The sequence below is a fragment of the Pristiophorus japonicus genome, chromosome 20 (assembly GCF_044704955.1).
Source record: "Pristiophorus japonicus isolate sPriJap1 chromosome 20, sPriJap1.hap1, whole genome shotgun sequence".
Lineage (NCBI taxonomy): Eukaryota > Metazoa > Chordata > Chondrichthyes > Pristiophoridae > Pristiophorus > Pristiophorus japonicus.
The window spans coordinates 87,792,556-87,820,256 of NC_091996.1; the positions used below are offsets into that span (position 1 = coordinate 87,792,556).

Here is a 27,701-nt window from a genome sequence, read left to right on the forward strand (position 1 = left end):
GTAGATAAAAGGGGCCGGTGACCAAAAGCTCGGTCAAAGAGGTTTTAAGAACATAAGAAATAGGAGCAGGAGCAGGCCATGCGGTCCCTCGAGCCTGCTGCGCCATTTAATACGATCATGGCTGATCCGATCATGGACTCAGCTCCACTTCCCCGCCCGCTTCCCATAACCCCTTATCCCCTTGTCGTTTAAGAAAGGAGCGTCTTAAAGGAGGAGCGGTTCAGGGAGGGAGTTCCAGAGCTTGGGACCCAGGCAGCTGAAGGCACGGCCGCCAACGGTGGAGGGATTGAAATTGCGGATGCTCAAGAGGGCAGAATTGGAGGAGCGCAGAGATCTCGGGAGGGGTTGTGAGGCTGGAGGAGGTTACAGAGATAGGGAGGGGTGGCGGGGGTGGGGTGGGGGGGGGCGAGGCCGTGGAGGGATTTGAAAACACGGATGAGAATTTTTTTTTTTTAACTCATGTCGGTTTTCGCCTTTTCCAGTCCTATTTCCGAGACTGCGTGTTCGACATGTGTGAGCTGGGCGGGAGCAGGCAGCAGCTGTGTGAGGCTCTCGGGGCCTATGTCGACACGTGTCAGCAACGCAACATCACCATCCGGCCCTGGAGGAACGACACCTTCTGCCGTACGTACATCACATAAGAAATAGGAGCAGGAGTCGGCCGCTTGGCCCCTCTGTTGTCGACGCATGCCTGTTTACTGTGTGAGTGTTACAAGTTCCTCATAGCTTTCGGTGGTTGTCTTCGCTGGGGCTCGCAAGTCCCTGACGAGACAATGGATGGAGGGCCCTCAACTGCTAAGCAGGATGGCCCTGCGTTTGTTCGGTCGTGTAGCCAGTGTGTGCCCATCCGGGTCGTTGGCTATCAACCTTTCCACAAAAGCGTCCCAATCTTCCCCCTCTGTAAATTGCTGAAAGTTGCGGAGGTTAGACATGTTGAGCGTGCAGTTCGTGACCTCGCATCCTCGTCGCCAGTTGTAGTGTATGTAGCAAATGACTCCACAAGGCAGGGTATGGTACTAAATCTGTGTCGACCTGCAGCCCTTTATTTGCAGCTCCTAGAGTGAGGACACCAAGCTGTGAGCTCCCTTTTATACTGGGTTACCTGCAGTGTGCAGGTAACCTTAGGTCTCCAACAGCAGCACCCTCTAGTGTACAGGTAAGGTGTGTACAGTGTAAGGGTACATTCAGTGTTGCAAATAGTGTTGGAGACATCGTTACACAGTAAACAGGCATGCACATACAACACCCCCAAGCCTGCTGCGCCATTCAATAAGATCATGGCTGATCTACCTCAACTCCATTTTCTGCACTCTCCGCATAGCCCTCGATCCCCCCCCAGACTCCAAAAATCTATTCACCTCAGCCTTGCATATACTCAACGACTGAGCCCTCTGGGCTAGAAAACTCCATAGATTTGAGTCAAAGAAACTCCCCCTCATCTCAGTCTTAAATGGCCGACCCCTTACTCCTGAGACTATGCCCCCTAGTTCTCGACTCTGCATCCATCGTAACACAGAAACAAGAGGAGGTAATTCAGCCCCTCGAGCCAGGTCTGCCATTCACTGAGACCACGGCCAATCTGCAACCTAACTCCATATACCCGCCTTTGCCCCGTATCCCTTAATACTGAGGGAGCGCCGCACTGTCGGAGGTGCCGTCTTTCGGATGAGACGCTAAACCAAGGCCCTGGTCTGCTCTCTCAGGTGGACGTAAAAGATCCCATGGCACTATATCGAAGAAGAGCAGGGGGAGTTCTCCCCGGTGTCCTGGGGCCAATATTTATCCCTCAATCAACATCACTAAAAAACAGATTATCTGGGTCATTGTCACGTTGCTGTTTGTGGGAGCTTGCTGTGCGCAAATTGGCGTTTCCCACATTACAACAGTGACTACACTCCAAAAGTACTTCATTGGCTGTAAAGCACTTTGGGAACATCCTGAGGGTATGAAAGGCGCTATATAAAGGCTAATCTTACTATACCTGTGGGAGCGACCCTGTAACATGGACTCTGTCTTCAGAGACAGTCCCCCAGAGTCGGGGGTGACTTGCTTCCACACTAACACCAGTTCTCAGGTGACTGATGGGACCAATGCGGGACCCACAGTCCCTGACACAGGCGGTGTCTGGGGCAGACGGTGGTTGGAGGGACGGGTGGGTGGGGCGCTTGGGTTTGCCGCGTGCTCCCGGCCAAGAGACGCGAGGTGTTCGGTGCCTTCCCGGATGCTCGTCCTCCACTTTGAGCGGCTTGTGGGCCAGGGATTCCCAGGGTGTCGTTGGGGACGTTGCACTTTTTCAAGGAAGGTTTTGAGGGCGGCCTTGAAGCCTTTCCTCTGCCCTCCTGGGGGCTCGCTTTGACTCTGAACTCGGTGCACCACAAGTGATGGCGCGTTGTAAGCGATGAGCGATCGCAATCGGACAGCGGAAGCAATAAAGCAACAGAACAGAATAGCGGGGCCGTGGGCAAGGATGCCCAGGAGTGACCTTTGACCTGCAGCGCCCTCTGACACTGACTCTTGCCCCTTTCTCTCTCTCCCCCTCTCTCTCTCTCTCTCTCCAGCTCTCCGCTGTCCAGCCGACAGCCACTACGAGCCCTGCGGCTCAGCCTGCCCCGCCAGCTGCCTCGACCTCCGACCTCAGCCCTGTGATGCGCCGTGTCTGGAGGGTTGCCAGTGCGACGAAGGATTCGTGCAGAGCGGAACCCGGTGCGTCCGCGCCGAACAGTGCGGCTGCTCTTATGATGGCATTTACTACCAGGTAATCCCGGGGCCTTGTACTTCCAGCGAGCAGGCGTGCGGGGGTGGGATGGGGGTTGGGGAACTCAGTCTCAGAATAGCCTGGTGGGGGTTTGTGGTGGTGGGAGGCCTGAGAAACCTCGTCTTAAATAAAGAAAGGACCAACCAGGTGCATGAAACACAAAAGGTTAGTACGCAGGTACAGCAAGTGACCAGGAAGGCCAATGGTATCTTGGCCTTTAATGCAAAGGGGATGGAGTATAAAAGCAGGGAAGTCTTGCTACAGTTATACAGGGTATTGGTGAGGCCACACCTGGAGTACTGCGTGCAGTTTTGGTTTCCATATTTACGAAAGGGTATACTTGCTTTGGAGGCAGTTCATAGAAGGTTCACTCGGTTGATTCCGGGGATGAGGGGGTTGACTTATGAGGAAAGGTTGAGTAGGTTGGGCCTCTACTCATTGGAATTCAGAAGAATGAGAGGTGATCGTATCGAAACATATAAGATTATGAGGGGTCTCGACAAGGTGAATGCAGAGAGGATGTTTCCACTGATGGGGGAGACTAGAACTAGATCTTTAGAATAAGGGGCCGCCCATTTAAAACTGAGATGAGGAGAAGTTTCTTCTCTCAGAGGGTTGTAAATCTGTGGAATTCGCTGCCTCAGAGAGCTGTGGAAGCCGGGACATTGAATATATTTAATACAGAAATAGACAGATTTTTGAGCGATAAGGGAGTGAAGGGTTATGGGGAGCGGTTGGGGAAGTGGAGCTGAGTCCATGATCGGATCAGCCATGATCTTATTAAATGGTGAATCAGGCTCGAGGGGCCGTAAGGCCTACTCCTGCTCCTATTTCTTATGTTCTTATGACCCTTCTTTAGCTCATAGTTTTCGCATGCTCAGCCGGCCTGGCGCCCTAAGAAAGCCTCCCTTCGCGCTCTGCCCCACACACAGGGCCCAGCTGCTGAATTTTGCTGACCAACGCGCAAACTGTTCCCAGGCGCAACATTAGCGCCCCGAAATGAGCTGAACTTAAAATCTAGACACCCCCGCCATGTGTAGAGGGATGATTGAAAACCGTAAACCTTTGTTCTTGCCTCCATCCCACAGCCTGGTGGCGAGTTCTTCGGGCCTGAGTGCTCGCTGAGGTGCCGTTGCCTGGGCAACAACAGCACGACCTGCGAACCCTGGCAGTGCGGCAAGAAGGAGCACTGCGGCCTAGTCGACGGGAACTACGGCTGCCACCCAACAGGTAAGAGAGGCTTAAAACCAGGAGGCGTAGCATGATCCGGACTTTTTTTTGCGGGGGCGGCGGGGGTGGGAGGCCTGGCCCGAGACATGACTAAGTCTCAGGCGTGGAGCGGAGCATGGAGAGAAAGGGCCCGGGAGAAACCTTTGAAGGATTAGACAAACGAAACAGGAAAATGCGCCAGGTTGCCATGGATACCACGCCTGTTGGCAACCCGGCCCCAGAAGCGGGAAAAGCTCCCCCGCTCTTCTGACCAGTTCTGGAGGAGCAGAAATTTTCTCCACTTAAATAGTGGGAAGATCGAAGCCATTGTCTTCGGTCCCCGCCACAATGTCCGTTCCCCAGCCACCGACTCCATCCCTCTCCCCAACTTCTGTCTGAGGCCGAACCAGACTGCTTGCATCCTAGGTGTCCAATTTGATCCTGAAATGTGCATCCGGCCACATATCCGCAGCATAACTAAAACCGCCCATTTCCACCTCCGTACCATCGCCCGTCTTCATTCCTGCCATAGCTCATCCGCTGCTGAAGCCTTCATCCGTGCCTTTATTACGTCCAGACTTGACTATTCCAACGCATTCCTGGCCGGCCTCCGACATTCTACCCGACGTAAACTAGAGGTGGTCCAAAACTCGGCTGCCCCGTGTCCTAACTCGCACCGAGTCCCGCTCACCCATAACCCCCAGTGCTCGCTGCCCCGTGTCCTAACTCGCACCGAGTCCCGCTCACCCATCGTCCCCTGTGCTCGCTGCCCCATGTCCTAACTCGCACCGAGTCCCACTCACCCATCACCCCCTGTGCTCGCTGCCCCATGTCCTAACTCACACCGAGTCCCACTCACCCATCACCCCCTGTGCTCGCTGCCCCATGTCCTAACTCGCACCGAGTCCCGCTCACCCATCGCCCCCTGTGCTCGCTGCCCCCTGTCCTAACTCGCACCGAGTCCCGCTCATCCATCGCCCCCTATGCCCGCTGACCTACATTGGCTCCCCGTTAAGCAACGGCACGATTTCAAAATTCTCATCCTTGTTTACAAATCCCTTCATGGCCCTCGCCCCCTCCCTATCTCTGTAATCTCCTCCAGCCCCACAACCCCCCGAGATGTCTGCGCTCCTCTAATTCTGCCCTCCTGAGCATCCCTGATTATAATCGCTCCACCATCGGTGGCCGTGCCTTCTGTTGCCTGGGCCCCAAGCTCTGGAACTCCCTCCCTAAACCTCTCCGCCTCTCCTTCCTCCTTAAAACCTACCAATTTCATCTGCCCCAATTTCTTCTTATGTGACTCAGTGTCAAATTTATTTGTTTTGTCTTATAATACTCCTGTGAAGCGTTTTGGGACATTTTGTTACGTTAATGGCGCTATATAAAGTAGTAATGCAGCATCAGGTCTTAATTGAAACCTCACACTGTCCACAACCAGTATGAGTGCACAAGTCTTTTCATAGTACAACAGCTTGTATTTATATAGCGCCTTTAACGTAGTGAAGCGTCCCGAGGCGCTTCACAGAAGCATTTATGAGATAAAATATTTGACACCAAGCCACATAAGGACAAGTTAGGGCAGATGACCAAAAGCTTGGTCAAAGAGGTAGGCCCTTCCGTTAACAGCGGCCAGACACTCCACATTCGGTTAGTATGCAGGTACAGCAAGTGATCAGGAATGCCATTGGAATTCAGAAGAATGAGAGGTGATCTTATCGAAACGTATAAGATTATGAGGGGGCTCGACAAGGTGGATGCAGAGAAGATGTTTCCACTGATGGGGGAGACTAGAACTAGGGGGCATGATCTTAGAATAAGGGGCCGCCCATTTAAAACTGAGATGAGGAGGAATTTCTTCTCTCAGAGGGTTGTAAATCTGTGGAATTCGCTGCCTCAGAGAGCTGTGGAGGCTGGGTCATTGAATATATTTAAGACAGTTTCTTAAACAATAAGGGAATAAGGGGTTATGGGGAGCGGGCGGGGAAGTGGACCTGAATCCAATGATCAGATCAGCCATGATCTTATTGAATGGCGGAGCAGGCTCGAGGGGCCCTATGGCCGACTCCTGTTCCTATTTCTTATGTTCTTATGTTCCCAGGCTTTCCAGGTTTTAGGTGCACTGCCTTGCTCCCTCTCCGCCGTCCCCGGCTCCCGGTAAAGATCGGACAACCGCCCTCAATGGCCACTAACTTCCTGTCTTATCTCCTTTCTCTCCCCCCCACAGGCTCTGGATCATGTCACATCTCAGGCGACCCTCACTACAACAGCTTTGACGGAAGAGCCTTGTCCTTCATGGGCACCTGTACTTACACCTTGGCCAGGTCATGCGAGAACCGCACAGGTAGGAAGCGGCCTGCTGACCTTTCACCTTTGACACCCCCCCCCCCCTCCCACCAAGGGCTAACTCTCGCGGATTGGCTCACACTGACCCACATTCTCTGAAACTTCCAGGGCCTTGGTTTACCGTCGAAGGAAAAAATGAGGAGAGAGGACAGCTGGGAGTGTCCTATCTGAAGAAGATCTACCTCACCACCCAGGGAATAACCATCACCCTCATGAAGAGCAGGAGGACATTGGTGAGTGCACCCACATTCGCCTCCTAGCCTCGGTGCCAATCAGGAAATGTCTCGATAACTCCCAAAGCAGTAATACCCAGGATCCATGCAATTAAATCTTCGGATCAGAGCCAAAACCTGCCATCATCAACCATCTGCCTCACAAGGAGCCTACTGCATAGAGGGAGCTTTACTCCATATCTACCCCGTGCTGTACCTGCCCTGGGAGTGTTTGATGGGACAGTGTAGAGGGAGCTTTACTCTGTATCTAACCCCGTGCTGTACCTGCCCTGGGAGTGTTTGATGGGGCAGTGTAGAGGGAGCTTTACTCTGTATCTACCCCGTGCTGTACCTGCCCTGGGAGTGTTTGATGGGGCAGTGTAGAGGGAGCTTTACTCTGTATCTACCCCGTGCTGTACCTGCCCTGGGAGTGTTTGATGGGACAGTGTAGAGGGAGCTTTACTCTGTATCTAACCCCCTGTACCTGCCCTGGGAGTGTTTGATGGGACAGTGTAGAGGGAGCTTTACTCTGTATCTAACCCTGTGCTGCACCTGCCCTGGGAGTGTTTGATGGGACAGTGTAGAGGGAGCTTTACTCTGTATCTAACCCCCTGTACCTGCCCTGGGAGTGTTTGATGGGACAGTGTAGAGGGAGCTTTACTCTGTATCTAACCCCCTGTACCTGCCCTGGGAGTGTTTGATGGGACAGTGTAGAGGGAGCTTTACTCTGTATCTAACCCCGTGCTGTACCTGCCCTGGGAGTGTTTGACGGGACAGTGTAGAGGGAGCTTTACTCTGTATCTAACCCCGTGCTGTACCTGCCCTGGGAGTGTTTGATGAGACAGTGTAGAGGGAGCTTTACTCTGTATCTAACCCCGTGCTGTACCAGCCCTGGGAGTGTTTGATGGGACAGTGCAGAGGGAGCTTTACTCTGTATCTAACCCCGTGCTGTACCTGCCCTGGGAGTGTTTGAGGGGACAGTGTAGAGGGAGCTTTACTCTGTATCTAACCCCGTGCTGTACCTGCCCTGGGAGTGTTTGAGGGGACAGTGTAGAGAGAGCTTTACTCTGTATCTAACCCCCTGTACCTGCCCTGGGAGTGTTTGATGGGACAGTGTAGAGGGAGCTTTACTCTGTATCTAACCCCGTGCTGTACCTGCCCTGGGAGTGTTTGATGGTCACCCCTGTGCTTGCTGACCTACATTGGCTCCCGGTCCGGCAAAATCTGGATGTTAAAATTCTCATCCTCACATTCAAATCCCTCCATGGCCTCGCCCCTCCCTATCTCTGTATCCTCCAGTACCACAACCCCCTGAGATGTCCAATTCTCCTCCAATTCTGCCCTCTTGTGCACCCCCCGATTTCCATCGCTCCACCATTGACGGCTGTGCCTTCTGTTGTCTGGGTCCCAAACTCTGGAACTCGCTGCCTAAACCTCCCCGCCTCTCTCTCTCTCCTCTTAAGATGCTCCATAAAACCTCTCTCTCACCTTCCCTAATTTCTCCTTCGCTCGGTGCTAAATCTTGTTTGATAACTCTCCTGTGGAAGTGCTGTGGGTCGTTTTTGACGATGTTTATTGGCGTTATATAAATGCAATGCTGTTATTGATGATGTGGTAAATCCAGGTCAACTCTAGTACCTAGCTAGCTTTCCTTTGGTGTAAGCTTGCCCCGTATCTGTTGGCGACGGCAGTGAAATTCGTGCCATATAATGGCCGCCACGCAACTTCCAGGCCGTCCCAACTCCGCTCCTTTTATGGCCCCGATCTGCGGCTGGTAGTTTCTCCCAGGCTGGGGCCTTCACGCTGCTCATTGCACTCCAGGGAGCAGCGCGAGGCAGTGCAGGAGGGCGACGACTTGGAGAAGGGCGACTGGGATTGGACGCCAGAGGGGACCTCATAGAAACGTTTAAAATTCTGACGGGTTTAGACAGGTTAGATGCAGGAAGAATGTTTCCAATGTTGGGGGAAGTCCAGAACCAGGGGTCACAGTCTGAGGATAAGGGGTAAGCCATTTAGGACCGAGATGAGGAGAAACTTCTTCACCCAGAGAGTGGTGAACCTGTGGAATTCTCTACCACAGAAAGTAGTTGAGGCCAATTCACTAAATATATTCAAAAGGGAGTTCGATGAAGTCCTTACTACTCGGGGGATCAAGGGTTATGGCGAGAAAGCAGGAAGGGGGTACTGAAGTTTCATGTTCAGCCATGAACTCATTGAATGGCGGTGCAGGCTAGAAGGGCCGAATGGCCTGCTCCTGCACCTATTTTCTATGTTTCTATGTTTCTATGCCGCCACAATCCAGGTCGCTGATTGGAGCGCGGGCAGGTACAGCTGGAGCGATGAGGTCGGGGACGAAAGAACGGCGAGAGATCGTGGAGCGACATGTTCGGGGGCCCAGGAGAGGCGAGAGTTCGGGGGCCCAGAAGAGGCGAGGGCCCAGGGGCAGCACGGGCCCAGCCCACACTGTGCGATGTGTGCGCGCTCTAGGTCCGTGCAGCAGAGCAGGTCTCCAGTCGTCCTGGTTAACCCTTGCCACTGGACCAAGACCTCGCTCTGTCAAGCCCCGTGTGGTGGCTGGTGTGCAACGGCCATCCCACGGTAAAAGAATCCACCCACAGGCATCTTCCACCCTTCGGGATGTAGTTGGTGACTTGGGAATATCATTGAAACACCTGTGAACTCATCCTTTTTGTTTTTGTGGGAGCAAGTCATCCTCAATACGAGGGACCACCTAAGAAGATATCCGGGTCACTCTCTCTCTCTCTCTCCCTTGCAGGTGAATGGCAGGAGGGTGCGCCTCCCATTCCAGGTTTCCCGCGGGATCGCAATCTCCCAGAGTGGACAGTACGTGGCAGTACGGACAAACTTTGGTTTGTCCCTGCGTTGGGACGGGAACCAATACTTGGAGATCATTGTTCCAACGTAAGTACTCCATCGACCGCGACTTAAATTGTTTCCTTACCTATAGTCAGAGACGCAGCCTCCACAGCCCTCTGGGGCAGAGAATTCCACAGGTTCACAACCCTCTGAGTGAAGAAATTCCTCCTCATCTCAGTCCTAAATGGCCGACCCCTTATTCTGAGACAGTGACCCCTGGTTCTAGACTGTCCAGCCCGGGGGAAACACCCTCTCTGCATCTACCCTGTCAATCCCCCTCGGAATCTTATATGAGATGAGATCACCTCTCATTCTTCTAAACCCCAGTGCATAGGCCCATTCTACGCAGTCGCTCATCATAAGACACCCCTCTCATCCCAGAAATCAAGTGAACCTCCACTGCACCGCCTCCAAGGCAAGTATATCCTTCCTTAGATAAAGGTTGAGGAGGTTGGGCCTCTACTCATTGGAATTCAGAAGAATGAGAGGTGATCTTATCGAAACGTATAAAATTATGAGGGGGCTTGACAAGGTGGATGCAGAGAGGATGTTTCCACTGATGGGGGAGACTAGAACTAGGGGGCATGGTCTTAGAATAAGGGGCCGCCCATTTAAAACTGAGGTGAGGAGGAATTTCTTCTCTCAGAGGGTTGTAAATCTGTGGAATTCGCTGCCTCAGGGAGCTGTGGAGACTGGGTCATTGAGTAGATTTAAGACAGAGATAGACAGTTTCTTAACCGATAAGGGAATAAGGCGACGGGCAGGGAAGTGGAGCTGAGTCCACGATCGGATCAGCCATGATCGTATTAAATGGTGGAGCAGGCTCGAGGGGCCATATGGCCTACTCCTGCTCCTATTTCTTATGTTCTTATAAGGAGACCAAAACTGTGCATAGTACTCCAGGTGTGGTCTCAGGGCTTTGTACAACTGTGGCAAGACTTGCTTACTCTTGTACTCCAAGCCCCCTCTGCAATAAAAGATAACAGTGCCCTTTGCCTTCCCGATTGCTTGCTGTATGAGAATCCGGTACAATCCAATGGGACCAGCAACCCCTATTGTACAATAATCCAGCACAATGCGAGTAAATCCAGTAACACCTTCGGAATGCAAGTCCTACACTGAACCGTACAGCCACCCCCTCACAAGCCCAGTGGAGACTTTTGCTAGTGTATTTATTCAAGAACCGGATGCCAGTGACGTCCGATCCAAACGCTAGTATATTGCAGCCTAATAAAACTTGGCAGTTATCTCTCGCTGTGACTCGAAGCGTTCTATCAGTAGCAAAACAAATATTATCATCTCAATAGAAGGTTTATCCCGCAGATATGTAATTAGCACCAATAACAATTGGCATTTAGATAGCCCCTATAGCGCCGTAAAATGTCCCAAGGCACCACCACCAGAGCGTGATCGGTAAACCAATTTGACAGCGAGCCTCATAAGGAGGTATTAGGAGCACCTTCACCACACGGACTGCAGCGGTTCAAGAAGGCGGCTCACCACCACCTTCTCGAGGGGCAATTAGGGATGGGCAATAAATGCCGGCCTTGCCAGCAACACCCACATCCCGTGAACGAATAAGAAAGAATTGGGACAGGTGACCAAAAGCTGGGTCAAAGAGGTCGGGTTTTAAGGAGCCGTCTTTAAAGGAGGAGCGAGAGGCGGAGAGGTTTAGAGAGGGAACTCCAAAGCTTTGAGCCTTGACTGCTGTCAATGGCAGGGTGCAGAAGAGGCCAGGATTGGAGGAGCGCAGAGATCTCGGAGGATAGTAGGGCTGGAGGACGTTATAAAGATAAGTGGGGAGGGGTGGGCGAGGTCACGGAGGGATTTGAGGATGAGAATTTTTAATTTGAGGCATTGCCGGACCGGGGACCAATGTAGGCCAGCGAGCACAGGGGGTGATGGGTGAGCGGGACTTGGTGCGAGTTAGGACACGGGGCAGCGAGCACAGGGGGTGATAGGTGAGCGGGACTCGGTGCGAGTTAGGACACGGGTCAGCGAGCACAGGGGGTGATGGGTGAGCGGGACTCGGTGCGAGTTAGGACACGGGGCAGTGAGCACAGAGGGTGATGGGTGAGCGGGACTCGGTGCGAGTTAGGACACGGGTCAGCGAGCACAGGGGGTGATGGGTGAGCGGGACTTGGTGCGAGTTAGGACACAGGGCAGTGAGCACAGTGGGTGATGGGTGAGCGGGACTCGGTGCGAGTTAGGACACGGGTCAGCGAGCACAGGGGGTGATAGGTGAGCGGGACTCGGTGCGAGTTAGGACACGGGTCAGCGAGCACAGGGGGTGATAGGTGAGCGGGACTCGGTGCGAGTTAGGACACGGGTCAGCGAGCACAGGGGGTGATAGGTGAGCGGGACTCGGTGCGAGTTAGGACACGGGGCAGCGAGCACAGGGGGTGATGGGTGAGCGGGACTCGGTGCGAGTTAGGACACGGGTCAGCGAGCACAGGGGGTGATGGGTGAGCGGGACTCGGTGCGAGTTAGGACACGGGTCAGCGAGCACAGGGGGTGATGGGTGAGCGGGACTCGGTGCGAGTTAGGACACGGGGCAGTGAGCACAGAGGGTGATGGGTGAGCGGGACTCGGTGCGAGTTAGGACACGGGTCAGCGAGCACAGGGGGTGATGGGTGAGCGGGACGTGGTGCGAGTTAGGACACAGGGTCAGCGAGCACAGGGGGTGATGGGTGAGCGGGACTCGGTGCGAGTTAGGACACAGGGCAGCGAGCACAGGGGGTGATGGGTGAGCGGGACTTGGTGCGAGTTAGGACACGGGGTCAGCGAGCACAGGGGGTGATGGGTGAGCGGGACTCGGTGCGAGTTAGGACACGGGGTCAGCGAGCACAGGGGGTGATAGGTGAGCGGGACTTGGTGCGAGTTAGGACACGGGGTCAGCGAGCACAGGGGGTGATGGGTGAGCGGGACCCGGAGCGAGTTAGGACACGGGGGCAGCCGAGATTTGGATGGGCTGAAGTGTACGGAGGGCAGTAGGTGGGAGGCCGGCCAGGAGAGCGTCGGAATCGTCGAGTGCAGAGGTGACAAAGAGGCGAACGTGAGGGTTACGAGCAGAAGATGAGACTGGGGGTGTGCGAGGGGTGTAACTAGCCATGGTGTTGGGAGTGCGCCGACTGAAAGCTTTCTGCCTCCGCGGTGTCCCTCTGCAGATATCGTCCTTATTCTCTCCCCCTCTCTCTCTCTCTCTCTCTCTCTCTCTCGGCGTTCCAGCTCATACTTCAACATGATGTGTGGGCTGTGCGGCAACTTTGACGGAAACCCGAACAACGACAACATCAAGCCGGACGGCACGGCCGCAGGAAGCGTGGGGGAGCTGGGCGACAGTTGGCAGACGCAGGCTGATGAGGAGGAGAGGTAAGTGGAGCGGAGTGTTCGAAAACTCCTTCACCCACTAAACTCGTTTGTACAGCTCGAGGCACCAGTACGTTTGATCGTTCGCTGTGTCTATCCTTAATGGAACATTAACCGCAAAGTCCGCCCTAAGCAACATTCGGAGCAACGCACTTTCGCCCCGTGTCCAAAACTCGCTGTGCGTGGATTTAAACAGGACCCCTGAAGGTGGCTTCTCCGAGCCTTTTCACACCACGGGGCCTTGGCAGCAGCAATGGTTTCTTTCTAACTAAGTCAAAGAAAAAAAAAAGACTTGCATTTATATAGCGTCTTTCACGACCACCGGACGCCCCAAAGCGCTTTACACCCGATGACGCACTTCTTGGAGTGTAGTCACTGTTGTAATGTGGGAAACGCGGCAGCCAATTTGCGCACAGCAAGCTCCCACAAACAGCAATGTGATAATCCAGATAATCTGTTTTAGTGATGTTAATTGAGGGATAAATATTGGCCCCAGGACACCTCCTCCTGCTCTTCTTTGAAATAGTGGGATCTTTTACGTCCACCTGAGAGAGCAGACGGGGCCTCGGTTCATCGTCTCATCCAAAAGACGACATCTCCGACAGTGCTGCGCTCCCTCAGTACTGCCCCTCCGACAGTGCGGCGCTCCCTCAGTACAGCCCCTCCGACAGTGCTGCGCTCGCTCAGTACTGCCCCTCCGACAGTGCGGCGCTCCCTCAGTATTGCCCCTCCGACAGTGCAGCGCTCCCTCAGTACTGCCTCTCTGACGTTGCGGCGCTCCCTCAGTACTGCCCCTCCGACAGTGCGGCGCTCCCTCAGTACTGCCCCTCCGACAGTGCTGCGCTCCCTCAGTACAGCCCCTCCGACAGTGCGGTGCTCCCTCAGTATTGCCCCTCCGACAGTGCTGCTCTCCCTCAGTACTGCCCCTCCGACAGTGCGGTGCTCCCTCAGCACTGCCCCTCCGACAGTGCTGCTCTCCCTCAGTACTGCCCCTCCGACAGTGCGGCGCTCCCTCAGTACAGCCCCTCTGACAGTGCGGCACTCCCTCAGTACTGCCCCTCCGACAGTGCGGCGCTCCCTCAGTACTGCCCCTCCGACAGTGCTGCTCTCCCTCAGTACTGCCCCTCCGACAGTGCGGCACTCCCTCAGTACTGCCCCTCCGACAGTGCGGCGCTCCCTCAGTACTGCCCCTCCGACAGTGCTGCTCTCCCTCAGTACTGCCCCTCCGACAGTGCGGTGCTCCCTCAGTATTGCCGCTCCGACAGTGCGGCGCTCCCTCAGTACTGCCCCTCTGATGTTGCAGCGCTCCCTCAGTATTGCCCCTCCGACAGTGCTGCTCTCCCTCAGTACTGCCCCTCCGACAGTGCGGTGCTCCCTCAGTACTGCCCCTCCGATAGTGCGACACTCCCTCAGCACTGCCCCTCTGATGTTGCAGCGCTCCCTCAGTACTGCCCCTCCGACAGTGCGGTGCTCCCTCAGTACTGCCCCTCCGACAGTGCAGCGCTCCCTCAGTACTGCCCCTCCGACAGTGCGGCGCTCCCTCAGTACTGCCCCTCTGACAGTGCGACACTCCCTCAACACTGCACTGGGAGTGTCCGCCTGGAGTTATGTGCTCAAGTCTCTGGAGTGGGACTTGAACCTACAACCTTCTGACTCATAGAGGCGAGAGAGAGCGCTGCCCACTGAGCCACGACAGACACATGTAAAGATGTGGCATCTCTTTGATACCATTTTCTTTGACGGTCCTCTTCCCGTTGGGTGCAACCCCCATCTCATGTTTTATGACCACCCAGTCTTTTAAAATTGTTTTTATTGTATTCCGCCCATCCAGTCAGCACTGGCTCTTTCTGTTGTGTATGTACATGCTGTTTGTAGCCAGCAGATGGCGTCACTGTTGGAGGCCACTGAGCACATGGTGCTGCTCTGGTATAAAAGGCCAGCCATTTTTTGAGTCAGGCACTTTGGGCCATAATAAAGCAGAGCCAAGGGTGTACCTTGTTCAGTTAAACAGGACTCAGTCTGTACCTTCATTGCATACATAACACTTTCGAAGAGCGATCCTGTTAGTCTCACTCTCCCCGCTCTTTCCCCCATACCCCTGCAATTGTTTCTCTTCAGATACTTATCCAATTACCTTTTGAAGGCGACTATTGAGTCTGCCTCCACCACCCTCTCAGGCCGTGCATCCCAGATCCCAACCACTCGTCGCATAAAAAAAGGTTTATCCTCATGTCGCCTTTGGTTCTTTTGCCAATCGCCTTAAATCTGTGCCCTCTGGTTCCCGGCCCTTCCGCCAATGGGAACCGTTTCTCTTTATTGACTCTATCTAAACGCTTCATAGTTTTAAAACGCCTCGATCAAATCTCCTCTTAGCCTTCTCTGCTCCAAGGAGAACAACCCCAGCTTCTCCAGTCTATCCCCGGAACTGTAAACGCTCGTCCCTGGGACCATCCTCGTAAATCTCTTCTGTACCCTCTCCAAAGCCTTCCCGTCCTTCCTAAAGTGCGGGGCCCAGAATTGGACACAATCCTGCAGCTGGAGCCGAACTAGCGTTTCATACAGGTTTAACACAACTTCCTGGCTTTTGTTCAAAATAGTTTGCCAAACAGAGGTGAGAGGCCCCTTTGCCTCTTCACACCAGACCGTTACTTCCTATCATTGCTTCCCCCCCACCCCCCCGAGCCACAGCTTTGTTGTAAACAATCTTTTGATGTTCTTTCTGAAGCAGCACGTACCTTTTGATATTGCCTGCCCTTACACTGCTATGATGGGGGAAAAGCCTGTGCTTCAAAAGCTTTATCTTATCAGCATCATTGAGGGGGAAAAGATGGACTTTTTGAGGACACGGTTGAAACGCATTCTGTCTGAATGACTACTTTTGTCTTTGATGGGAGGAGAAATACCGCAAAGGCATGTCGATGTCCAGCCCTCCCATACAGGTTGGCACAGTGCTGGGAGTAGGCCGCAAAGCCTCACTCTAGGCCGGGAAGTGTACATCCTGCAGGGATCTGATCTCCCGCCCTTGATTCAGGGTGGAAAAAGTGCACATAGGCCGGAGATAGTGCAGCATGCAGGGAACTGGCCTCCAGCGCTCCCCCTCAGCCGGGGAAAGGGGCACGGTGCTGGAAACAGCTCCCCGGGCTTTCCCTCGGCCCACGGAAGGAACTTGGTGCTCGGAGTCGGTCTGCGGCCCTGTTCTTTTCAAGTCGGAGGGAGGAGAAAGCGACCTGCGCAGGGCAAAAAAAGGGATCCCCACGCACTATTTTTAAATAAAGACACCAGCTCTGGCCTTTGTTTATTTTCAGCTGCAAACACCATGCCCCCGACGAGCGTCCCTGTAATAAAGATCTCTACGACAAGGTGATCGGCCCAGACAAGTGTGGACGCATCACAGACCCCCGGGGAGCCTTCCGGTAAGAATACAACGGCAACTTGCATTTATATAGCGCCTTTAACGCAGCAAGACGCCCCCAAGGTCCTTCAGAGGGACAGAATAAAGAAAGAAAGAAAGAAAGACTTGGATTTATATAGCGCCTTTCACCACCACCGGCTGTCTCAAAGCGCTTTACAGCCAATGAAGTACTTTTGGAGTGTGGTCACTGTTGTAATATAAAAAGACAAAAATTGACACTGAGCCACATAACAAGATACTAGGACATCAAAGGCTTATTAGGATAGATGCTTGGTCAAAGAGGTAGGTTTTAAGGAGCGTCTTAAAGGAGGAGAGAGAGGTAGCGAGGTGGAGAGGTTTAGGGAGGGAGTTCCTGTTGTGTATAGAAGTGTTATATCTGTAATGTACCTATGAGTGACTCCACGAGGCAATGTGTTGTACTCAAACTGTAGTGACCTTGGTCCTGTATTCGTAACTCCAGAGTGAGGCACAAGCATAGTGGGCAGCCTTTTATACTGGGTCCTGCACACCTATGCAGGTGACCCTCAGGTCTCCCACCGCAGTGCCCTCTGGTGGACAGCCTCTGCTACAGGGGCAGGAAACCCCGGTCTCCACCAGTTGCACCCTCTAGTGGTGCCAGTATAGTATATACACAGTGTAAATCTTATTGATAGTACATCAGGTAACAAGTCTCCATCTTATGCAACTATACAGTGACTACACACAGAGTATATCTATAGTCTGCATATTTAACAAGAAGAACTCCACGAGGCTGAGTACTGTGAGCTAAACTTAGTGTGACCTTAGTCTTCTTTATTACAACTCCAGAGTGCCTAAACAACATGGCAGCCAACCTTTTATACTGGCCCTGCACGTGTGTGCAGGTGACCATTAGGACTCCAACAGTCACGCCCTCTGGTGGCAAGTATTACATAGTTGTATACATAACATCTCCAGATCCTGGGGACCCTGGCAGCTGAAGGCACGGCCACCAATGGTGGAGTGATGGAAATCTGGGATGCGCATGAGGGCAGAATTAGGGGAGCGCAGAGATTGTAGGGCTGGAGGAGGTTAAAGAGATGGGGGGGGGCGGCCAACGAGGCCATAGGACGATTTGAAAACTAGGATGAGAATTTTTAAAATCGAGACGTTGACGGACCGGGAGCCAATGTAGGTCAGCGAGGGGTGGGGGAGGGTGATGGGTGAACGGGACTCGGTGCGAGTTAGGACACGGGGCAGCCGAGTTTTGGACGAGCTAAAGTTTACAGAGGATGGAAGTTAGGAGGCCGGCCAGGAGAGCGTGGGAATAATCAAGTCGGCAGATCTCCTCAGTGCCCGTGAGATCTATCCGTAATCCCAAACGCTCTCCCGGATAATCCCTGAAGAGAAAGCAAGAGTTGCATTTATATAGCGTCTTTCACATCCTCGGGAAGTCCCGTAGCGCTTTGCAGCCAATGAATTGATTTTGAAATGCAGGCGTAGTTGTGATGTAGGAAACGGGGCAGCCAATTTGCACACAGCAAGCTCCCACAAACAGCAATCAGATATATTTGGAGTACTGTGCACAATTTCGGTCTCCATATTACGGAAAGGATAGAGAGGCACTGGAGAAGGTGCAAAACAAGGTTTACAAGGATGATATTGTAACTGATCTTGCGGAGACAGCGTTGGTGGTATTTCTCCAGCGACTTGAGGTGTCTGCTGTATATGGTCCACGTCTCTGGGCCATACAGGAGGGCGGGTATCACTACAGCCCTGTAGACCATGAGCTTGGTGCCGGATTTGAGGGCCTGGTCTTCGAACACTCTCTTCCTCAAGCGGCCGAAGGCTGCAGTGGCACACTGGAGGCGGTGTTGGACCTCGTCGTCGATGTCTAACCTTGCTGATACTAGGCTCCTGAGGTATGGAAAGTGGTCCACGTTGTCCAAGGCCGCGCCGTGGATTTTGATGACCGGAGGGGCAGTGCTGTGTGGCGGGGTCAGGTTGGTGGAGGGCCTTTGTCTTAAAGAGGGACTGCCCTATGATGATGATTGGAACTGAGAGGGTACACCTATCAGGAAAGGATGAATAGGCTGGGTCTCTTTTCTCTAGAAAAAGGAAGGCTGAGGGGTGAGGGATCAGACAGGTTGATGCAGGAAGAATGTTCCCGATGTTGGGGAAGTCCAGAACCGGGGGTCACAGTCTAAGGATAAGGGGTAAGCCATTTAGGACCGAGATGATAAGAAGTTGCATGATCAGCCATGATCATATTGAATGGCGGTGCAGGCTCGAAGGGCCGAATGGCCGACACCTGCACCTATTTTCTATGTTTCTATGTGACCTGTTAGGGGTCTTTAAAATGATGAAAGAATTTGATAGAGTGGATACAGAGAGAATGTGTGAGGGGGACAAAAACTGGTGGGTCATAAATATAAGACAGTCACCAATAAATCGAATCGAGAATTCAGGAGAAACTTCTCTACCCAGAGAGCGGTGAGAATGTGGAACTCGTTGAGACGAATAGTATCGATGCATTTAAGGGGAGGCTGGATAAACACATGACGGGGAAAGGAATAGAGGGATATGATGATGGGGGTGAGATGAAGAGGGGTGGGAGGGGGGCTGTTGTGGAGATTGGAGCGGTGGGGCCAAATAGCCTGTTTCGGTGCTGCAAATACTATATAAATCCCCAGTAAATCTGTTCTAGTGATGTTGGTTGAGAGAGGCAGGTTAGCCCCAGGACGCTGGACTCCTTAAGGGAGTCGAGGGTTATGGGGAGTGGGCAGGGAAGTGGAGTTGAGGCCAGGATCAATCGGATCAGCCGTGATCTTATTGAATGGCGGAGCAGGCTCGAGGGGCCGAATGGCCGACTCCTGCTCCTATTTCTTATGTGAAGTTCTTGGAATAGTGCATTGGGATCTTGAACATCGAAAAGAGGGGCCCCTCCGGCAGTGCAGGGCTCCCTCAGTACTGCGCTGGGATGACGTGCTCAAGTCTCTGATGTCGCTGCTTTTCCCGTTGATCGGCAGGGACTGCGTCAACATGGTGGACCCCACGCCCTACTTCAACAACTGCGTGTACGACATGTGTCGGTTCCAGGGACTTGAGAACACGCTGTGCGACCAGCTGCAGGCCTACACGGACGCCTGCCTATCTGCCGGGGCCACCGTGCATGACTGGCGGAGGCCGGACTTCTGCCGTAAGTCGCCGCAGTCGATGGTCCGCCGCGTGTATACCGAGCTCAACCGTGCGGCACTGTGGGGGGTGGGGGTTGGTGGGGTGGACACACCACCAGCGCGCACACCAGAGAGGAATCACAGGGCTCGAAATCCGGTCCCGGCGTGTTTGAGACGGTGACACCGGCTGAGCACCGATTTCACCGCCAGGCGGTAGGTGCCGCCTCAATCTGTGCCAAATTCGGACTGGCCCCCCCAAAGATGAGGGAGTCAGCGTTTGAAAGTGGGCGTGGTGCACTCGTCTCGTCGGGCGCCCACGGAGCGGGAGGTCAGGAGGCCGACCGTAATTGCCCGACCGGCGGCTCACCCGCCATTAATACCGAAATGCTTAAAACATAAACGCTTGCCTTGCTCCCCGGACGCTCCCGCCCCGGGATCCCCGATGTCCCGCGCCCTTTCCCGGGCTGTGTACCAACACCGATAAGGCCACCGCACTCACCGAATTTCCAAGCTGCGCCGGTAAAGGGGGGGGGGGGGGCGTTGCACGCTCGATGACGTCATCACGCCCCCCCCCCCCCCGCCACACCCCCACACCGCCCGGCTAAATTTGCCGACAGCCCGAGAGCCTGGTCACCGCCGCCGGTGAGGAATTAGCCGCCTCCTCTCCGGTGGCAACAGGCAGCGTTCCAAAACGAATTTCGACCCCATAGGATTACAGCACGGTTGCAGCGTGGAAGGAGGCCATTCGGCCCGTCGAGCCCCGTGCCGGCTCTCTGCACGAGCACCTCAGCCAGTCCCACTCCCCCCCGCCCTTTCCCCGGAGCCCTGCCAATTTATTTCCTTCAGATACTTATTCAACTCCCTTTTGAAAGCCGCGATTGAGTCTGCCTCCACCGCCCTCTCGGGCAGCGCATTCCGGATCCTAACCACTCGCTGCGCAAGAAAGCTTCCCCTCGTGTGGCCTTTGGTTCTTCTGCCAATCACCTTAAATCTGTGTCCTCTGGTTCCCGACCCTTCCACCAATGGGAACAGTCTCTCTCGGTCTATTCTGTCCAGACTCCTCCTGATTTTGAACACCTCGATCAAATCTCCTCTCAACCTTCTCTGCTCCGAGGAGAACAGTGAAGTCATCGTGGTATCTTGAGCAGGACAGGGGTACAAACCGAGTACACACTGCCCCCTCGTCACCAGCACACTCCCCCTCCCCACCAGCACACACTCCCCACTCCCCACCAACACACACTCCACCTCCCCACCAGCACACACTCCCCACTCCCCACCAACACACACTCCACCTCCCCACCAGCACACACTCCCTCCTCCCCACCTGCACACACTCCCCACTCCCCACCAACACACACTCCACCTCCCCACCAGCACACACTCCCCCTTCCCCACCAGCACACACTGCCCCCTCCCCACCAGCACACTCCCCCCTCCCCACCCTACACACTCCCCCTCCCCACCCTACACACTCCCCCTCCCCACCTGCACACACTCCCCGCTCCCCACCAGCACACACTCCCCCCTCCCCACCAGCACACACTCCCCCTTCCCCACCAGCACACACTCCCCGCTCCCCACCAGCACACACTCCCCCCTCCCCACCAGCACACACTCCCCCCTCCCCACCAGCACACACTCCCCCTTCCCCACCAGCACACTCCCCCCTCCCCACCAGCACACACTCCCCCTTCCCCACCAGCACACTCCCCCCTCCCCACCAGCACACACCCCCCCCTCCCTACCAGCACACACTCCCCCCTCCCCATCAGCACACACTCCCCCCTCCCCACCTGTACACACTCCCCCCTCCCCACCAGCACACACTCCCCCTTCCCCACCAGCACACTCCCCCCTCCCCACCAGCACACTCTCCCCCCTCCCCACCAGCACACTCCCCCCTCCCCACCAGCACACACTCCCACTTCCCCACCAGCACACACTCCCCCTTCCCCACCAGCACACACTCCCCCCTCCCCACCCGCACACATTCCCCCCTCCACACCAGCACACACTGCCCCCTCCCCACCCGCACACACTCCCCCCTCCCCACCCGCACACACTCCCCCCTCCCCACCAGCACACTCCCCCCTCCCCACCAGCACACTCCCCTCTCCCCACCAGCACACACTGCCCCCTCCCCACCAGCACACACTGCCCCTCCCCACCAGCAAACAGTCCACAATATCTTTTAAATAGTGCACTCCAGCAAACAGTCCACAGTATCTACTTCAGCCACGCATTACACCTACCCTCCACACCAGTACACACTGCCCCTCCCCACCAGCACACACTGCCCCTCCCCACCAGCACACACTGCCCCTCCCCACCAGCACACTGCCCCCCTCCCCACCAGCACACACTGCCCCCTCCCCACCAGCACACACTGCCCCTCCCCACCAGCAAACAGTCCACAATATCTATTTAAATAGTGCACTCCAGCAAACAGTCCACAGTATCTACTTAAGCCACACACTACACCTACCCTCCACACCAGTACACACTCACCCTCCGCACCAGTACACACTCACCCTCCGCACCAGTACACACTCACCCTCCGCTTTGCTCCAGTACACCCTCACCCTCAGTTCCATACCAGTACAAACGCTATTCTCCAGCTCCACACCAGCAGAGGGCCAGTACATGGATAGAGTGTCCCCTGACACCACTGTGTCAGCCAATGAGCTGGAGGTGAGGGCGGGACTTATGGCTTGACTCACAGCAAACAGAATCTATTTAAACCGCGCACTACAGCAAACAGTCCACAGAATCTATTTAAAATGAGTCTGTGCGAACTGCAGCAAGCAGAACTCATGAGCGAAACTACAGCAAAGTCTCCCGATTATAGCGGGGAGATTTTTCCAGCAAAATACAGTGAGCGGAGGATTGTTACACAATACAAATTACGCGCGTGAAATCAATCGGTCACAGCAGTGTCTCCAGGCGCGACTGAGGGATAAATTACCCTCCCTCCTGGCCGCGAACGCTGATGTCGCTGTGAGTTGCCGTACTTTTTTTGTCCTGCTTATCAGCGCTAACGGTGCCTCTGTTCTCCACAGCTCTTGCCTGCCCCGCAAACAGTCACTACACCCTGTGTGCCAGCAACTGCCCTCACACCTGCAATGACCTGTTCACTCCCATCCGGTGCTCCGAGAGCTGTGTCGAGGGCTGTGAGTGCGACGGAGGATTCATCCTGAGCGATGGTCAGTGCGTCCCGCTCAGCCAGTGTGGATGTACTGACGCAGAGGGCAAGTACTGGCTGGTGAGTAGCTCCATCGCTCGGTCGCTGGGCAGTGACCCCAGGGAGCAGGGTCAGAATCACACCGCAGTTAGTTCAAAGTATTTCAGGACCTCCAGAATCTGGATTAGTTCCGTATCTGTACACTGACTGGTGTCTCAGTCCCCTCTCCCTCAGGGAGATATCTGTACACTGACTGGTGTCTCCCAGTCCCCTCTCCCTCAGGGAGATATCTGTACACTGACTGGTGTCTCTCAGTCCCCTCTCCCTCAGGGAGATATCTGTACACTGACTGCTGTCTCCCAGTCCCCTCTCCCTCAGGGAGATATCTGTACACTGACTGGTGTCTCTCAGTCCCCTCTCCCTCGGGGAGATATCTGTACACTGACTGGTGTCTTCTGGTCCCCTCTCCCTCAGGGAGATATCTGTACACTGACTGGTGTCTCCCAGTCCCCTCTCCCTCGGGGAGATATCTGTACACTGACTGGTGTCTTCTGGTCCCCTCTCCCTCAGGGAGATATCTGTACACTGACTGGTGTCTCCCAGTCCCCTCTCCCTCGGGGAGATATCTGTACACTGACTGGTGTCTTCTGGTCCCCTCTCCCTCAGGGAGATATCTGTACACTGACTGGTGTCTCTCAGTCCCCTCTCCCTCGGGGAGATATCTGTACAATGACTGGTGTCTCTCAGTCCCCTCTCCCTCAGGGAGATATCTGTACACTGACTGGTGTCTCTCAGTCCCCTCTCCCTCGGGGAGATATCTGTACACTGACTGGTGTCTCTCAGTCCCCTCTCCCTCAGGGAGATATCTGTACACTGACTGGTGTCTCTCAGTCCCCTCTCCCTCAGGGAGATATCTGTACACTGACTGGTGTCTCTCAGTCCCCTCTCCCTCGGGGAGATATCTGTACACTGACTGGTGTCTTCTGGTCCCCTCTCCCTCAGGGAGATATCTGTACACTGACTGGTGTCTCCCAGTCCCCTCTCCCTCGGGGAGATATCTGTACACTGACTGGTGTCTTCTGGTCCCCTCTCCCTCAGGGAGATATCTGTACACTGACTGGTGTCTCTCAGTCCCCTCTCCCTCGGGGAGATATCTGTACAATGACTGGTGTCTCTCAGTCCCCTCTCCCTCAGGGAGATATCTGTACACTGACTGGTGTCTCTCAGTCCCCTCTCCCTCGGGGAGATATCTGTACACTGACTGGTGTCTCTCAGTCCCCTCTCCCTCGGGGAGATATCTGTACACTGACTGGTGTCTCTCAGTCCCCTCTCCCTCAGGGAGATATCTGTACACTGACTGGTGTCTCCCAGTCCCCTCTCCCTCGGGGAGATATCTGTACACTGACTGGTGTCTTCTGGTCCCCTCTCCCTCAGGGAGATATCTGTACACTGACTGGTGTCTCCCAGTCCCCTCTCCCTCGGGGAGATATCTGTACACTGACTGGTGTCTTCTGGTCCCCTCTCCCTCAGGGAGATATCTGTACACTGACTGGTGTCTCCCAGTCCCCTCTCCCTCGGGGAGATATCTGTACACTGACTGGTGTCTTCTGGTCCCCTCTCCCTCAGGGAGATATCTGTACACTGACTGGTGTCTCTCAGTCCCCTCTCCCTCGGGGAGATATCTGTACACTGACTGGTGTCTCCCAGTCCCCTCTCCCTCAGGGAGATATCTGTACACTGACTGGTGTCTTCTGGTCCCCTCTCCCTCAGGGAGATATCTGTACACTGACTGGTGTCTCTCAGTCCCCTCTCCCTCGGGGAGATATCTGTACACTGACTGGTGTCTTCTGGTCCCCTCTCCCTCAGGGAGATATCTGTACACTGACTGGTGTCTCCCAGTCCCCTCTCCCTCGGGGAGATATCTGTACACTGACTGGTGTCTTCTGGTCCCCTCTCCCTCAGGGAGATATCTGTACACTGACTGGTGTCTCTCAGTCCCCTCTCCCTCGGGGAGATATCTGTACAATGACTGGTGTCTCTCAGTCCCCTCTCCCTCAGGGAGATATCTGTACACTGACTGGTGTCTCTCAGTCCCCTCTCCCTCGGGGAGATATCTGTACACTGACTGGTGTCTCTCAGTCCCCTCTCCCTCAGGGAGATATCTGTACACTGACTGGTGTCTCTCAGTCCCCTCTCCCTCAGGGAGATATCTGTACACTGACTGGTGTCTCTCAGTCCCCTCTCCCTCGGGGAGATATCTGTACACTGACTGGTGTCTTCTGGTCCCCTCTCCCTCAGGGAGATATCTGTACACTGACTGGTGTCTCCCAGTCCCGTCTCCCTCGGGGAGATATCTGTACACTGACTGGTGTCTTCTGGTCCCCTCTCCCTCAGGGAGATATCTGTACACTGACTGGTGTCTCTCAGTCCCCTTGCCCTCGGGGAGATATCTGTACAATGACTGGTGTCTCTCAGTCCCCTCTCCCTCAGGGAGATATCTGTACACTGACTGGTGTCTCTCAGTCCCCTCTCCCTCGGGGAGATATCTGTACACTGACTGGTGTCTCTCAGTCCCCTCTCCCTCGGGGAGATATCTGTACACTGACTGGTGTCTCTCAGTCCCCTCTCCCTCAGGGAGATATCTGTACACTGACTGGTGTCTCCCAGTCCCCTCTCCCTCGGGGAGATATCTGTACACTGACTGGTGTCTTCTGGTCACCTCTCCCTCAGGGAGATATCTGTACACTGACTGGTGTCTCCCAGTCCCCTCTCCCTCGGGGAGATATCTGTACACTGACTGGTGTCTTCTGGTCCCCTCTCCCTCAGGGAGATATCTGTACACTGACTGGTGTCTCCCAGTCCCCTCTCCCTCGGGGAGATATCTGTACACTGACTGGTGTCTTCTGGTCCCCTCTCCCTCAGGGAGATATCTGTACACTGACTGGTGTCTCTCAGTCCCCTCTCCCTCGGGGAGATATCTGTACAATGACTGGTGTCTCTCAGTCCCCTCTCCCTCAGGGAGATATCTGTACACTGACTGGTGTCTCTCAGTCCCCTCTCCCTCGGGGAGATATCTGTACACTGACTGGTGTCTCTCAGTCCCCTCTCCCTCGGGGAGATATCTGTACACTGACTGGTGTCTCTCAGTCCCCTCTCCCTCAGGGAGATATCTGTACACTGACTGGTGTCTCCCAGTCCCCTCTCCCTCGGGGAGATATCTGTACACTGACTGGTGTCTTCTGGTCCCCTCTCCCTCAGGGAGATATCTGTACACTGACTGGTGTCTCCCAGTCCCCTCTCCCTCGGGGAGATATCTGTACACTGACTGGTGTCTTCTGGTCCCCTCTCCCTCAGGGAGATATCTGTACACTGACTGGTGTCTCCCAGTCCCCTCTCCCTCGGGGAGATATCTGTACACTGACTGGTGTCTTCTGGTCCCCTCTCCCTCAGGGAGATATCTGTACACTGACTGGTGTCTCCCAGTCCCCTCTCCCTCGGGGAGATATCTGTACACTGACTGGTGTCTTCTGGTCCCCTCTCCCTCAGGGAGATATCTGTACACTGACTGGTGTCTCCCAGTCCCCTCTCCCTCGGGGAGATATCTGTACACTGACTGGTGTCTCTCAGTCCCCTCTCCCTCAGGGAGATATCTGTACACTGACTGGTGTCTCCCAGTCCCCTCTCCCTCGGGGAGATATCTGTACACTGACTGGTGTCTTCTGGTCCCCTCTCCCTCAGGGAGATATCTGTACACTGACTGGTGTCTCCCAGTCCCCTCTCCCTCGGGGAGATATCTGTACACTGACTGGTGTCTTCTGGTCCCCTCTCCCTCAGGGAGATATCTGTACACTGACTGGTGTCTCCCAGTCCCCTCTCCCTCGGGGAGATATCTGTACACTGACTGGTGTCTTCTGGTCCCCTCTCCCTCAGGGAGATATCTGTACACTGACTGTTGTCTCCCAGTCCCCTCTCCCTCGGGGAGATATCTGTACACTGACTGGTGTCTTCTGGTCCCCTCTCCCTCAGGGAGATATCTGTACACTGACTGGTGTCTCCCAGTCCCCTCTCCCTCGGGGAGATATCTGTACACTGACTGGTGTCTTCTGGTCCCCTCTCCCTCAGGGAGATATCTGTACACTGACTGGTGTCTCCCAGTCCCCTCTCCCTCGGGGAGATATCTGTACACTGACTGGTGTCTCTCAGTCCCCTCTCCCTCAGGGAGATATCTGTACACTGACTGGTGTCTCTCAATCCCCTCTCCCTCAGGGAGATATCTGTACACTGACTGGTGTCTCTCAGTCCTCTCTCCCTCAGAGAGATATCTGTACACTGACTGGTGTCTCTCAGTCCTCTCTCCCTCAGAGAGATATCTGTACACTGACTGTCGTTGCTGTCCTTGAGATATACCTTTCCCTTTCTCCCCAGCCCGACGAGACCTGGTATAAGACGGACTGCAGTGAGCAGTGCCAATGCCATGGAGCGAACACCATAAGCTGCAAGCACGCAGGGTGCAAGGCCGAAGAGAGCTGTGGGCTGCAGGATGGAGAGTATGGCTGCCATCCCCTAGGTAAGGCCTCACCAGCGCCAGCGAACAGGCCAACACGGCCAACGGTTCACAAGCCCACAGACCTTTGAAGGGGCCAGGACACGTCGATAAGGCCCTTTTTAAAAAGCGCATGGGATCCTGGGCTTCATATTTCCTCTTGTACAGGAGACCAAATCGAGCGGTCATCAATATAAGATTGCCGCCAATAAGAGAGATTGAGTAGACTATGCCTATATTCCCTAAAATAAAGAAAGACTTGCATTTATATAGCGCCTTTCACGACCACCGGACGTCTCAAAACGCTTTACAACCAATGAAGTACTTTTGGAGTGTGGTCACTGTTGTAATGTGGGAAACGCGGCAGCCAATTTGCGCACAGCAAGCTCCCACACACAGCAATGCGATAATGACCCAGATAATCTGTTTTAGTTATGTTGATTGAGGGATAAATATTGGCCCCAGGACACCGGGGAGAACTCCCCTGCTCTTCTTCGAAATAGTGGCCACGGGATCTTTTACGTCCACCTGGAAGAGCAGACGGGGCCTCGGTTTAATGACTCATCCGAAAGACGGCACCTCCAACAGTGCAGTACTCCCTCAGTACTGCCCCTCCGACAGTGTGACGCTCCCTCAGTACTGCCCCTCCGACAGTGCGGCGCT

The 27,701-nt window shown here is 54.6% G+C and overlaps 1 protein-coding gene across 1 annotated transcript in view; it reads left to right on the top strand.

The window, feature by feature from the left end:
- The window catches only part of zanl (zonadhesin, like), a 197,699-nt gene that overhangs the window by 105,603 nt on the left and 64,395 nt on the right, over positions 1–27,701 (top strand). The window contains exons 47-57 of the mRNA XM_070863313.1: positions 483–624; positions 2,559–2,755; positions 3,844–3,985; positions 6,189–6,305; positions 6,416–6,540; positions 9,296–9,441; positions 12,625–12,768; positions 16,071–16,178; positions 19,165–19,334; positions 22,374–22,576; positions 26,921–27,062. Coding sequence (XP_070719414.1) covers positions 483–624; positions 2,559–2,755; positions 3,844–3,985; positions 6,189–6,305; positions 6,416–6,540; positions 9,296–9,441; positions 12,625–12,768; positions 16,071–16,178; positions 19,165–19,334; positions 22,374–22,576; positions 26,921–27,062 — 1,636 coding nt within the window. The remainder of the gene's footprint in view (positions 1–482; positions 625–2,558; positions 2,756–3,843; positions 3,986–6,188; positions 6,306–6,415; positions 6,541–9,295; positions 9,442–12,624; positions 12,769–16,070; positions 16,179–19,164; positions 19,335–22,373; positions 22,577–26,920; positions 27,063–27,701) is intronic.